Consider the following 14,366-nt stretch of genomic DNA (forward strand, 5'->3'; position numbering starts at 1 on the left):
TCAGTGAGAGTTGGCTTCCAGAGGATTGGGGGAGCTCTTGGGCTCAAGAACACCAACTGTGGCTACACCCAGTTAGCACCCTCTGGCCTCTCTCTAAGGCAGCCTCCGTCTGAGCTGCCACTGGAACACCTGCGACAGGAACCAGCCACAGAACTGCTGCCCTTACTCTAAGCGGAGAAGGTGGGCCCAGCGCTCCTGGGTGCCTCTCATCCCTTCTCTGTATGTACCATACCTCACCCTCTTTTCTCCCTGGGTTACTGACCCTCCCTTTTCTTCCTCCTTTGGATCTGAAGGTGAGAAGAAGGCATGGTTTAGCCCATACTTAGTCTGCCTGTGTTCTCTGGAGAGGGCCCATTGGAAGAGGGGGAAGAAGCTGACTGCTTTTAGTCTCAATTTAGAAACTAAAAAAGATACACCACACTTAAATATTTCTCTTTAAATTGAAACACCTGATCCTTGGGTCATTTGAAGGAGAAGGGTCTTAACATCAAGGTCAAATGGAATCCTTTTCTGGTACAACCAGAAATTGCTTAAAATCAGATGAAATTTTCATCTTCATATTTGAACTCTACATTTCTTGTCAGCTTTTTATTTTCCCTAGAGTTTTCAGTCACCTTTCTTTTCCTTGTTGATAAAAGAATAACGTGCCTTTACCGTATCCTCAAGTTTTTCAACTCTACTACTCATGAAATTGTAATTCTACCTTTTATTCCTACAGACAGTTCCCTGGAGCCCTTCATTTTCTTGCTCTGATGGGGCTCAACCAGATGTTGTAATGTCTTTAGCACAGCTGTCATTCTGGGACTCCCCTTCTTTGCTCTCCTGGGATAGAACCACTGTTTTCTAGAGTTCATGGCTTTTTCTTTTTTCTTTTTTGCCCCTCAGTTAACAGAATTACATCTTCAAGTAACTTTCTAAGAAAGGATACATGGGGGGAAAGCAGAATTTCTCCCCTGTTATGTCTGAAAATGTTTTTATTCTGCTTTCAAACGTAATTGTATTTTAGCTAAGTAAAACATTCTCTGTTCAACTAAGAAGGAGCTGGTGTGGTCCAGTAGAGAGCACTTGGCTATGACTCAGGAGCTCTGTGTTCCAGCTCTAGCTCTGGCACTACGTATGGTCCTCTCCACGTGTAAAATGATGTGGTTGGATCAGATCACAGGTGGCCAGCTTTGATCTGGCCCTCAAAGACATTCTGTGTGGCCAGCACAGTGACCCAGTCATCCGTCTCCTAGGTATTTACCCATGAAATGAAAATATATGTCCATACAAAGACCTGTACAAGAACAGTGGTAGCTGCTATTACTCATAATAGCCCTAAACTGGAAACAAGCCAGATGTCCATCAACTGGTGAATGGATAAATAAACGGTGGTGCATCTATTATGTCTACACGTGGGTAATTTTCATTCATCCTGCTTTGCTCCCGGTAGGTCATTTCAATCTGAGGTCTCACTTTTCAGGTCAGGTACACAGGGAAAGCTGGGACACCACCGTGGGAGCACACAGTAACTGTGTCGAGAAATGGTGTGCAGAAGACCCAAGGCTGGGAGCGGGGCGGGGTGGGAGGCTGGGACCACAGAGGAAATTATGGCATTTTTGCTGACATGAGGCCTGAAGCATGGAAGGTGGTCGCCAGACCTAGCTTGGGTCTGTGGTTGCCGAGGGACTGTCTACTCTGGAAGCATGACTGGGGCAGGACACCACCAGATGTCCCCACCCACAGGCCCTGCAGGCAGACTCTGCAGCAGGAGCAGGAAAAAACAAATATAGCCGAGAGAAGCCTCCTTTCTCCCGCAGTGGTCCTCTAGCGCCCCCTACTGGCAAAGCGTAGCATCACACTCAAGGAGGAGAAATCTTCCAAGAGTCTAATCCTCTAGGGCACAGCAGGTACTCAAGGGTGAATTGGGACCTGAGAGGCAACAGATTGGTAACAAGGGCACTTTCTAAAAGCCATTTCTTGCCCTTTACTCTCTTGCTGTTCCTTCTTCTTTGCCTTCTGTTCTCACTTTGTGGTTGTAACAACTTCTGGAGTTTTTCTGTGGACACTAATTTTTTTCTCTTCCATTCCTGGGTTCATCATTGCTTCATCTGTAGTAAGTTTTTCTGTTTGTGTATCTTGTTATTCTCCTTCATACTACTGTTTTTCCTTATAAGTCTGAAAATCTTTACTGCTCATTCATATTTATTTAAAAAGAACGATGTTGACCATTCCAGCGGCAGGTGGGGTTTCTTCTACTGTGTTGTTAGTATGTCATTTTCACAGTGGGTCTCTTCCCTCAGCAGGAGGTCTGCCTGGGAACTCTGGGCTCATGGGTGGGGAGTGTGAGCTGGCAGGCTTCACTTCAGCGTGACTTAGCAGGAACAGCCCATTGACAGGATGTACTCCCAAAGACACAAGCAAAGGGGGCTTTGCACCAGAGTGGCCAATATCTAGCTTTCCCTAGATAGTCCTTCAGTGTCATTAGCCAAAAAGTTGATCATTTTCATCAGGGGATAAAAAATCAGTCACCATCTCTCAGACTGGTCAATGCCCATGGTATACCATTGTTCACATTTTTTTGCTGTTGTTATATTCATTCGTTTGTTTTATTTTTAGATTGTACTTTGGTTGGTGGATTTTGCATTGTTACAAATTTTTATTTTCGAGATGAAGTTGCAGCTCACTGAACTTTCTAATTCTCCACTTCACCCTCATCCTTCGTTTTGCTCGCCTGCTCTAAGCCCAGAGCCTCTCTGGTGGGTCTTAGGAGCAACTTACCCCTCACTTTTCTGCAGGCCTCGTGGAGTGAATTCTAGTTACATAAGCTTTCCTCCACTTGGTTTCATTTGTTACCACCCTTCCATCTGTTTTCCACCTTCTAAAAATTTGTTGAAATCTCTCATCTGCTGATGAACTCTTTTTTGTTTGTCTTTTTGTCCACTGTCAAGGGTTTATACTTTTTTACACTCTGGTGAATGTCCATCATTTGAATTGGAAGCTTCTTCATAAACTTTATATTGATCTATCTTGAGTCAATAAAACAGCCTTGCAAACAAGTCAAGATTTTACCAGACCAACAATTTCAAGAAGAAGAATAAAATTTTTTTTTAATAATTTAAAATTTTTAAAATAATCCTCAGAAACTCTTACCAAAATGCCAAGTTTGGATTTTATCCCACTCCCTGGATCTAACTATTCAAAGAGAAAACATAGCCCAAACCTGACCTAGTTAACAGCTGGGATTGAAGGTCATTTGTAGTTGGGGGTGGGGAGAGGGGCAGCCCTAAGGACAGAGAACTCAGCCCCTTGGTTGGGGGTGTGAACTGCTTACCCTGGAGCTTGGTGACCATCCCTGGTGGGCAGATGGGGCGGATGACGCAGCGGGCACAGGAGTTGGAGGCCGATGTGGCACAGAACATGCCAGGTCGACACTCGCAGACGCGGGAGGAGTTCCACATGCAAGGTGTCTTCTCCACGAGGTGGTCTGCGGGACAGAGAAGGGTCCTGAGGAAGGACTGGGATGGAGAGGGCAGAGGTCCAGAGAAGCCCCAGGAGGACAGAGACATATTTGCCCAGGAGCACATGCTCATCTGATGATTCCGTTGGGCAGATCTTTTGGTGCACAAAATAATTATGCTGAGCGAAAGAAGGTGGACAAGAAAAGGTGTATATAGGGACTTCCCTGCCAGTCCAGTGGTTAGGACTCTGAGCTTCCACTGCAAGGGACACAGGTTTGATCCCTAGTCGGGGAACTAAGATCCTGCCTGCCACGTGGCACGGCCAAAAAAAAAAGGAGTATATACTCTATGATTCTGTTTATAGGAAAAGCCAGAAAATGCAAATTATTCCATAGTGACAGAAAGCATAACTGTTTCCTAGGAATGGGAGCAGAGTCAGGGAGCGACGGGAGGGATGGTAAGGAACGTGAGGAAAGTTTTGGTGGGTGACGGACAGTTCATTGTCTTGACTGTGGTGGTGGTTTCACAGCTACACACATGTGACAAAACCTATCAAACTGCACACTTTAATCGTGTGCATTTTATTGTATGTCAACTATATCTCAATAAAGCTATTAAAAGAAAATATCCCAAAAAACTAAAATAAAATAATTTTTTTTTTTTTTTTTTGCGGTATGCGGGCATCTCACTGTTGTGGCCTCTCCAGTTGAGGAGCACAGGCTCCGGACGCGCAGGCTCAGCGGCCAGGGCTCACGGGCCCAGCCGCTCCGCGGCATGTGGGATCCTCCCGGACCGGGGCACGAACCCGTGTCCCCTGCATCGGCAGGCGGACTCTCAACCACTGCGCCGCCAGGGAAGCCCAAAATAAATTTTTAAATAAAGAAAAGAATTCAGAGAACAGGCGTGAGTGGGCATGGGTAGAGATGAACCAAGACTGGCCCTGACTGATAATTCTTTACAACTGGGCGATAGTCCGTAACCATTCCTGATTCTCTCTACTTCTGAATATGTTTGAAATTTTCCATGATGAAAAGTGGGTTTTTTCAAAAATCAAAAAAAAAAATTGTTAGTGGTTTTGTAAAAGAAGTATAAGAATGCATTTATACATGTCTGGGGATATTCTACGTGCTCTGTTTACGGGTGAAAATAGAATCACTGCATCAGTAGTTTAGACAAATGTGATTCGCTCAATAAGGACATTTCTCGATCAGCGGGATACTTACAGGCTTAGAAGCCTTGCACGATAAAGATAAGGGACTGCACAGTGTCTTCCTGAAACCTCTCGTTATTCCTTATAATATGGTATTAACATAACCGAGTGTGCGCAAGGCAGTGATTTTAGCGCTCTATCCAGATCAACCCGGCTTAACCTTTCTAACTCCCAGAACAGGTCTCTGAGAGAGGTCTATGATTCTGCGCATTTGACGAATGAGGAAACTGAGGCCCAGAGCGGTTAAGAAACTTGCTTGCGCTTATAAGCTCCCGAGCAGTAGAGCCAAGACTTGAGCCCAGCCCCTTGGGCTCCACTCCACAGGGTTGCAGGGCTTCAGTTATTCAAGTTGAAGGAATTCTTGGGCCCAGAGCCATCTCTTGTCTCCCCATCTGATGCAGCAGCTGTGACAGATGATATTTTTCCAGGAATGGCCGCAGCAATAGCTCTGGGTCTGTCTGCTCTTCCAGAGCTCGGCCACTTACCCATCAAGAAGCATGGTCCCTGGTCGGGGAACTAAGATCCCACATGCCATGCGGCACGGCCAAAAGAAGAGAAAAAAAAGAAGGCTTTTTTTTTTCCTTCCGTGACTCAAGGGGGCCCTGTGACCACCTCCGCAGGCAGAATGTAGTGGAAGTTACACCGTGTAAATTCCGAGGCTGGGTCATAAAAACGGGTATGGTTTCTACACCCCACCCCACCCCAACTCATCTTTGAGTCCAGCACCCAGCACTTGAGGACGCCCGAAGCAGGCCATATAGAGGCCGACATGGAGAGGATCTGAGGGCCCAGCCCGCAGCCGCATCGACCCCAGACCCGAGAATGTAGAAGCTTTCAGATGATTCCAGCTCCAGGCTTCAAGTTTTCCAGCTGAGATCCCAGACATCGTGGAGCAGAGACCAGGTGTCCCCGCGGTGCTGGGTCTGAATTCTGTCCCACAGACTCCACGAGTACAGCGAATAGTTTGCTTTTCACCACTCAGTTTTGAGAAAATTTGCTCTGTGACCTTAGTAATTGCAACAGTGACCCCAGCAACCACGAACGGAGTGTCTTTTCCCGACTTGGCCTCCCTGAACTCCAGTCCGTGTTGCTGCAGAGGCAGAATCACGCCTCCCCCTGGTGGTGGTGGCCACTGTGAGTGGACCGGGGCTACATCCATGGCAGCCCGGGGCCTGGGCACCTGCTTGGACGTCACAGGGAGGCTGGTGGTGTTGTGAGGCTGCGGGGAGCTGGCCGCAGGGGAAACTCTGGCAGGACATCATCCCACCATGCATATAGCAGTCAGTCTCTAAGTGCTTGTGCAGAGGTGCTCTAAGAGGCAGCACAGTGGAGTGATGAGCTCAGAACCCAGTGGCAGACCCCCTAGGTTCAAATCCTGGCCCTGCCATTTGCGAGGGCTTGTGGCCCTTGGAAGCCCTCTGACTTCCCTGAGCCTCAGTTTCCTCTTCTGTAAAATGGGGGCAATTGCAATCCAGACATCATAGGATATGTACAAAAATAATGAGACAAGCTTGAAACAGGTAGGTGACCGACAAATATTTCCTTGCAGGAAAGACTGAGTGAATGGAAGCTCTCTGAAAAGGGGTCACGGCCATCAAAACCCACAATCTTGAGTAGGAGTCACTAGAAGCCAACTGCTCAAAAAACTCCAGAAAGGTGAACCAGGCTCCCAAGGGCTGAGCATCCGAGACCAAGCTCAAGGCTCCCACCCCCAGATTCTTGGCCTCTTGTCTAAGACCCCACCTGCTCCCTGGAAGGAGCCTCTGGAGGAGAAACAAGGCCCTTACCTCCTGAACAGCTCACACAGGCCGTGCAGCGACCGTCCCTGTCCAGGTAGTAGTCAGGGTCACACTGCTTCCTGCAGTCGGCAGACCCCTGAGGGCATGGCTGTTGCAGGGTCAGCCCTGGGAAAAGAAGCAGAGAAGCTTCAGGCCAGGCCACCTTGACAGAGGCCTCGCCCACATCCCACCACCATCCCCATTACTGAAGCCCCCCAGCTCCATGGCCAGCTCCCAAACTCTGCACATGTCCATCAGCCCTTCAGAGGGAGTCCTGAGGCTCAGAGACGGAAGGAATGTGTCTAAGGCCACACAGGAGAAGAGTGCTAACTGCCCCCCACCCCCACTTCCAGTCCCTCCCCTCTGCCAGAGCCCTCTCCCCAGTCTCACTGCTCTGTCACTGCCCTGCTCAAAACTTTGGTAGCCACTTTCCCTTTGAGTTCAGCAATGAGGCAAGGATGCCTACTATCCCAACTTCTATTTAGTTTGGTCCTGCGGATCATAGGCAATGCAATAAGGCAAGAAAAAGAAATAACAGTGGTAAGGTTTAGAAAGGAAGATACCAAGCAGTTATGGATAGATGGTAGCATTGAATGCACAGATAATCCGAAGAGTCTGAAGGTACATTATTAGAAGAAATCAGTGAGTTTCGCAAGGTAGTTGGATATAATGTTATTATATCAAAATCAATTGAACGTCTATATATTTGCATGGAACCACATGAAACTGCCATTTTGATAGTACAGAAACAGTCAAATACTGGCATTGCACATAGTTCAAAATAATACAATAAAAAGTTAGAACATGAAATATTAAAAAAGATACCATTTACATCATCATCAGAAATACCAAATACTTAGAAATCTAACCAAAAGATGTAACTATTTCTACACAGACAATAATAAAACATTATTGGGAGAATTTAAAGAAGGCCTAAATAGGAGTGGGAGGGATAAATTAGGAGTTTGGGATTAACATATATATATGTTGGGATTAACATATATAACATATATGTTTGGGATTAACATATAACATATAGTTTTTATATATACACTACTATATATAAAACAGATAATCAACAAGGACCTACTTATAGCACAGGGAACTCTATTCAATACACTGTTATAACCTATATGGGGAAAGAATCTGAAAAAGAATAGATATATGTATATGTATAACTGATTCACTTTGCTGTACACCTGAAACTAACACAACATTGTAAATCAACTATACTCCAATATAAAATAAAAAATTTTTAAATAAAAATAAAGAAGACCTAAATAAATGCAGAGCTATACCATATACTCAATACTGCAGAGGTGGATTCTCTTCAAACTGATCTGTAGAGTCAATGCAATCCCAATTAAAATCCCAATAGGATATCTTATGAGATTTGAAAAGCTGATTCTAAAATTTATGTGGATATGCAAATTACCAAGAACAGCCAATACACTGTTGAAGACCAAAGTTGGAGTAGTTGCTTAAGCATCCAGACTTACTGGAAAACTATAGTAATCAGAGAGAATGGTATTCACACGGAATACACAGAGACCAATGAATAGAATAGAGACTCCAGAATCCTGCCCACACATCTATGGACCCTTGATTTACAACGAAGATGGCACGTGAAACGGTGGGGAAAAGACAATTTATTTGATAAATGGTGTGGGTTCAAGTGAATGTTCATGGGGGCTCTTTAAACAAAGGCAAAACAGCAATGACCTTAGAAAATAAATGTAGGGCGTCGTGGAGACTTCAGCGGAGGGGAAGCCTTACAAAGCAGGACATGGAAAGCGCTGGAGTCATAACGGAAAAGATGGATCAATCTGACTGCGCTGAAATGAAGAGCGTCGCTTCCTCAAAAGACACCGCAAAGAGGAGGAGAAGGCAAGCCACAGGGTGGGAGAAGATGCTTTGGACACAATTATAGGACAAAGAATTATAAGAAGCCCCGACAAATCAATTTTTTAAAAAGAGAGAAATGAAAACATACATTCACACAAATGTTTTTCATTATAGCCCCGAAATGGAAACCACTCAAAAATCCAAAAACTGTTTGGATGAACAAAGTGTGGTGTCCCTATCTATACAATGGAAGGCTATTGGGCAATAAACAGGAGTGAGCTGAGGACCCCAGTCTGTCACCATGGGAACCGGGGGGGGGCATCCAGTCGACATCTGCAGAGGCTGGCCTGCTCTGCTGCATATGCCCCAGCACCTGCCTCAGTGTCTGGCACCCGAAAGGTGACACGAATGAGTCCTTCCATTATCTACTCTGGCCCTCGAAGCCCTCAGCCCCAGAAGACCCGGAGACCCTCTTCTCCCCACGCTGGGAAAGACCACAGCTCGGTGCCTGCCTGCCCTGACTGCCACACACAGTCGCCCAGCCATCGGACGCCGTTTCCCTGGAGACAGCGCACAGCTTCTCTGGAGAACTTACCTGGATCTGGACTGAGCCTCCCCACGGAGGAGCTAGAGTGGGCAGTGATTTCAGAAGCATCTTCTGGGGCGAGGGGGGCGCCCCCTCCGAGAAGTGTGGTCCTGGCATCAGAGCTTGCTGGAGAGGTCAGGGTGGGCTTGGCCTGGGGGATGGTGCTGCTGGGAAGGAAGCGGGGGATGGGTCTGGCAATTTTCCTGATGGGACAAGGGGAGTCTGCGCTCAGCGATAACCATTTCCATAGAGAATAGGTCCCCAGACGCTCTGCCCACAGCCTCTGGAGGGCCCGCCGTCAGCTCCTGGGAGTAAGGGCTGTGTTTTCTAGGCCTTCTCGGTCTCCTGTGTGCTCAGGGCAGGCTGGGCACACAGTAAGGCCTCAAATGACTTGTGGGCTGGCAGAGAGGCTCCCTGGGCTGAACCCCATCCTCATCCCCAGCCAGCAGTGCCCTGGACCTCCTGTGGGGTGGGACAGCCCCACGCTAAGGTCAGCAGGATAGGAGGGGGCTGGGAGTCACCTGGCAGGGGCCTTGCAGTCCTGCGGGCTGGCGCTGCAGTTGGGGCTGGCCCCTGGGGAAGGCAGCTCACAGACAGTGTTCCTCTGCGCTGTGCCTGCAGGGAGGATGGTGATGCCTTCAGACTTGGTATTACAGAGCCAGAGGCTCCGAAATACGCCTTTTACCACCGCAACCCAGGAAAACACAGTGGCCATCTGATGTTTGTGCCTGCCCAGCATCCGTTCCCTTTTGGGGTAAAGCCGTCCAATTTTCCCTGGAGAATTACACCTCCCAGTCTCAATGTCTGTGGTAGGGGGCTGGGACCCCACTTCAGGAGTAGCCATGGGACCAGGCTGGACCAATCAATCCATCCCATTCCTCTGGCCATGATGGACTGGTTCAGGGGTGGGCACATGACCCAAGACACGCCTATGAGAGGCAATTTCAAGATTTTATTTTGGTTGTTGAGAATGTGGGAAGGAGAAGCTGTCTTTCCACTAGGGTTGGGTAGGAAGGAAGCAAGCCAGGAGCTGCTGGTAGGTATTTTACAGACAAACCAACACATAGGGTAGTAGAGATGAGAGACGGGAAAAGACAGAGCTCCTGGATCCAGCCATGCCTTAAGCTCCACTAAGCTATCCTCAGACACTTCAGTTACATGAGCCAAAAACATTGTAACTTGCAAGCCAAAGAGTACTGGAGAATACTGTGTGGAAGCAAAAGTGGAGAAGAAAACACATAGTGCTTTCAATCAAGCGGACTGGAGTTTGGAAGTTTTGGTAGAGGAGGGTGTGAGCAATGCTGACTTATCTATCTGCACTGTGGTGAGGTGATAAGACCTGGGCATAAGGTTCAAACACTGGATTAGATATTCCCTGCTCTGCGGTCTTGAGCAATTAATTACCTGCCATCTCCGAACCTCAATTTCCTCACATAAAATGGGGCTAATACAGTCTTATGACGTCTGGAGAATTTCAGGGGAGAAAGCCTATGCAAGGTCTTAGTGTAAGGCTTAGCCATAAGCTTGATCTGAGACAGAAACTACTTTCCATTCTACAGCGGAAGAGACTGAGGTCCTGCGCGTTGCTCAGTGGGAAGTCCCACAGAGGAATCTAGAAGTTAGCCAGGCTTTCGCGGCCAAAGGTTGGAGCACTTCTAAAGCAGTGCCAAAAAAAAAAAAAAAAAAAAGCAGTGCTGTCCAATAAAATATGTCAATCACATGTCATCGTTTTAAATTTTCTAGTAGCCACATTTTAAAAAGTAAAAAAGAAACAAGTGAAATTAAGCAATACGTTTATTTAACCCAATATATCTAAAATATTATGCCAATAGGTAATCAACATAAAAAATAATTAATGAGATGTTTTACATTCTTTTCCTATACTAAGTATTTGAAATCGGGGGCATATTCTATACTGAGTACATGTCAGTGCAACTGGCCACATTTTAAGCGTGGCCCGTGGCACTGCCTCGGGCAGCAGGTCTGGGGGCAGCAAAGAGAGGCCTCTGGCGCCACCGTGTGGCAGGTGCAGGAACACCGTCGAGAGAGCTTCACCAGCCAGACCTGGTCCACAGACTGGAGCAACAGAACTCAAGGCTACTTTTCTTAGAGACACAAGAGTTTCTGAGCTGAAAAGCCCCCATGCAAGGCCTTCTAGTCACACCTCTGCATTTTACAGATGGGAAGACTGAGGCCCAGAGAGGACTGGGAACACGCCCCACGAGGCAAAGCTGTACAAAACCCCAGGTACCTGATGTCCAATCCAGAACACTTTCCACGCCACCACCTGCCCCTGCTTGTGGGTGGCGGGCTTCTGAGGGTCCCTCCGCTGAGGATTCTGTGTGACCAGAGAGAATCCGGCCAGATCTGAACCCCACCACCCCCAGCTCTGATCTCCCTGTCACATCATTCAACACATATCTCTGAAGAGCAGATTCTGTGCCGGGTGTCTAATTAGGCAGTGGGGAGATGACCGTGGCCCTCACGAAGCTACGGCCTAGGGAGGGGTACAAGCACCGACCACACCGAGACAGACACAAGTGTTCGCCTCCATGTCGAGAAGTGACCTGGGAGAGGTCGGGAGGAGATGTTTGGACAGAGAACTGAAAGCAGAGTTGACTGAGTGATCGGGGAAGGAAGGGTGTCCCAGAAAGAGCGAACAGCATGTGCGAATGCATGGTAGAGTGAGAAGCACGGTGCATCCCTGGACCAAAATGCGAAACCAGCCCTCATCTTCCAGGAAACTCCCAGGACAGAAACTTCAGGTTTCTTTCTTGTTTATCAGGCATCAAAGAATTTCTACCCTGATCCTCAAACCAACCTAAGACCTCTTCCAGCCAGGGCGGTGCCTGGGACTCTCTGAGCCTGGGACCTGAGGTGCAGGGAAGGGGCAGCAGGGGCCTCCGTTTGCATCCCTGGCATCATCGGAATAGGAGATGTGATCTGTCCAACAGGAAGGAGGAGGTGGGAGGTGGAGAGTCGTTGGGAGGTCTGCGGAGGTGAATCATTGGCACAGATCGTGGTCCTGGGTGGGGATACTCACCCTGGAACTTGACAACCATCCCTCTTGGGCAGACGGAGTGAGGGAGGCAGCGGGCACAGGAGTTGACGACTGATGTGCCACAGAACATGCCAGTCCGGCACTCGCAGACGCGGGTAGAGTTCCATGAGCATGGCTTCTTCTCCACGAGGTCGTCTAAGGGACACAGAGAAGGGTCACCGGGGACAGAGGGAGGGCAAGGGAAGGGACTCAGAAAAGTCCCAGGGACAGTCCAGCACATGAGGGAGGATGCTGCTATGGCATTCTGTTGGGCAGGGCAGCTGGTATGCCCAGCCCTTCCTTCCAGAGTGTTCCTGATGTGAGGACTAGAGGGCAGGCGGGGTCCATGAGGCAGCCTCCACCTCCCAGCCTGCATCCCTGGAGATGACTAAAATGGTATTAAAAAGAAGTGAATGTCCCAATATTAAAATGGGCAAAAAAGACATGGAGGAGCATTAAGTGCAAACTTCTCAGTGAAAGCAGCCAATTGGAAAGGCTACATACTGTGATTCCAACTACATGACCTTCGGGAAAAGGCAAAACTACAGAGATGGTAAAAAGATCAGTGGTTGCCAGGGTTTGGTAGGGGGTGCGGGAGGGGAAGATGAATGGGCAGAGCACAGAAGATTTTTAAAGCAGTGAAACTATTCTGTATGATAGTGCAATAGTGGATAAATGACATTACACATTTGTCAAAAATCATAGCATATACAACACAAAGAGTGACCCTTAATGTAAACTACGAACTTTAGTTAATAATGCACCAATATTGGTTCATCAGCTGTAACAATGTACCACACTAATGCAAGATGTTAATACTGGGGAAAAGTGTGAGGAGAGCGGCATATGGGAAATCTCTGTACTTTCTGCTTGTTTTTTCTATAAACTGAAAACTGCTCTAAAAAAAAAGCCTATTAAATTTTGGGTTTTTTTTTTTAATGGGCAAAGGATTTAAGAAGACTTTTCTCCAGAGAAGATATACAAACGGCCAGTAAGCATATGAAAAGATGCTCAATGTCATTAGTCATCAGACCAAAACCACTATGACAGACCACGTCATATCCACTAGGGTGGATGGAGTAAAAAAGATAGACAAGTGTTGGCGAGGATATGGAGAAATTGGAATCCTCATAGAATGCTAGCGGGAATATAAAGTAGGACAGAGCTGTGGAAGGCAGTCTGGCAGTTCCTCAAAAAGTTAAACATAGATTTACTATATGATCCAGCAATTCCACTCTTAGGTACATACCCAAGACAACTGAAAACACATGTCCACACAAAAACGTGTACATGCATGTTCATTCCAGCATGATTCCTAATAGCCAAAAAGTAGAAACGACACCAATGTCCATCAACTGATAAATGGATAAACAAAATGTGTTATATCCATATAACACAATATTATTCAGCCATAAAAAGGAATGAAGTGCTGATACACACTACAACATGAATGAACCTTGAAAGCACTATATAAAGTGAAAGAAGCCAGACACTAAAAGCCACTTACTGCATGAGTCCATTTATATGAAATGTCCAGTGTAGGCAAATCCATAGAGACAGGAAGTAGATTAATGATTGCCAGGGGCTGGAAGGAGGGGAGAATTGGGAGCTAAGGGGGTTTCTTTTTATTAGATAGTGGTGGTGGTTGCACATTGTGAATATAATAAAACCACAGCACTGTACACTTTATTTATTTTTTAATAGATTTATTTATTTATTTATTTTTGGCTGTGTTGGGTCTTCGTTGCTGTGCGTGGGCTTTCTCTAGTTGCAGCGAGCAGGGGCTATGCGGTGTGCAGGCTTCTCATTGTCGTGGCTTCTCTTGTTGTGGAGCACAGGCTCTAGGCACGCGGGCTTCAGTAGTTGTGGCACGTGGGCTCAGTAGTTGTGGTTCGCGGGCTCTAGAGCGCAGGCTCAGTAGTTGTGGCGCACGGGCTTAGCTGCTCCGCGGTATGTGGGATCTTCCCGGACCAGGGCTCGAACCCGTGTCCCCTGCATTGGCAGGCGGATTCTTAACCACTGCGCCACCAGGGAAGTCCGACACAGCACTGTACACTTTAAATGATGAATTTTATCTTTAAAAAAGATCACTGGTAAAAATAGTAATTAAAGAATGCAAATATCCCTGGGAAAACAAGAAGGGGCATTTTTGGTCAACCAGAAATATGGAGGGCAGATGGAATTGGATGGAAGGAGACCACAGTCCAAAACGTACCCCATACGACTGATTATGCTAGGAGAGGCTCTGGGTGCTTGTATCCAAGTGGGTGAATGGTAGGGGCAAGCGGGAGGGAATCCCACAAGGAGTGCAGCAGAAGCACCCAGGTGGGTCCCTCGCCCCACATTCCTCATCCAGTCACACCACAGAGCTAGAAGCCAAGCGTCTCCCCAAGGATACTCGGGTGAGGTGAGCTGGGCGGTGCCCCCGGGCTGGTCAGCCGTGGGGGAAGGAAGGGACCCTGCAGAC

The 14,366-nt window shown here is 47.4% G+C and overlaps 1 protein-coding gene across 1 annotated transcript in view; it reads right to left on the reverse strand.

The window, feature by feature from the left end:
* TNFRSF8 (TNF receptor superfamily member 8) overlaps nt 1–11,990 on the reverse strand; it is a 31,173-nt gene extending 19,183 nt beyond the window's left edge. The window contains exons 1-5 of the mRNA XM_030883288.2: nt 11,903–11,990; nt 9,381–9,474; nt 8,869–9,026; nt 6,438–6,554; nt 3,314–3,466 (exon numbers count right to left, since the gene is read on the reverse strand). Of these exons, the coding sequence (XP_030739148.2) occupies nt 3,314–3,466; nt 6,438–6,554; nt 8,869–9,026; nt 9,381–9,474; nt 11,903–11,990 (610 nt within the window). The remainder of the gene's footprint in view (nt 1–3,313; nt 3,467–6,437; nt 6,555–8,868; nt 9,027–9,380; nt 9,475–11,902) is intronic.
* Between the last annotated feature and the right edge of the window lie 2,376 nt (nt 11,991–14,366).

Source organism: Globicephala melas, chromosome 1 (assembly GCF_963455315.2).
Source record: "Globicephala melas chromosome 1, mGloMel1.2, whole genome shotgun sequence".
NCBI lineage: Eukaryota > Metazoa > Chordata > Mammalia > Artiodactyla > Delphinidae > Globicephala > Globicephala melas.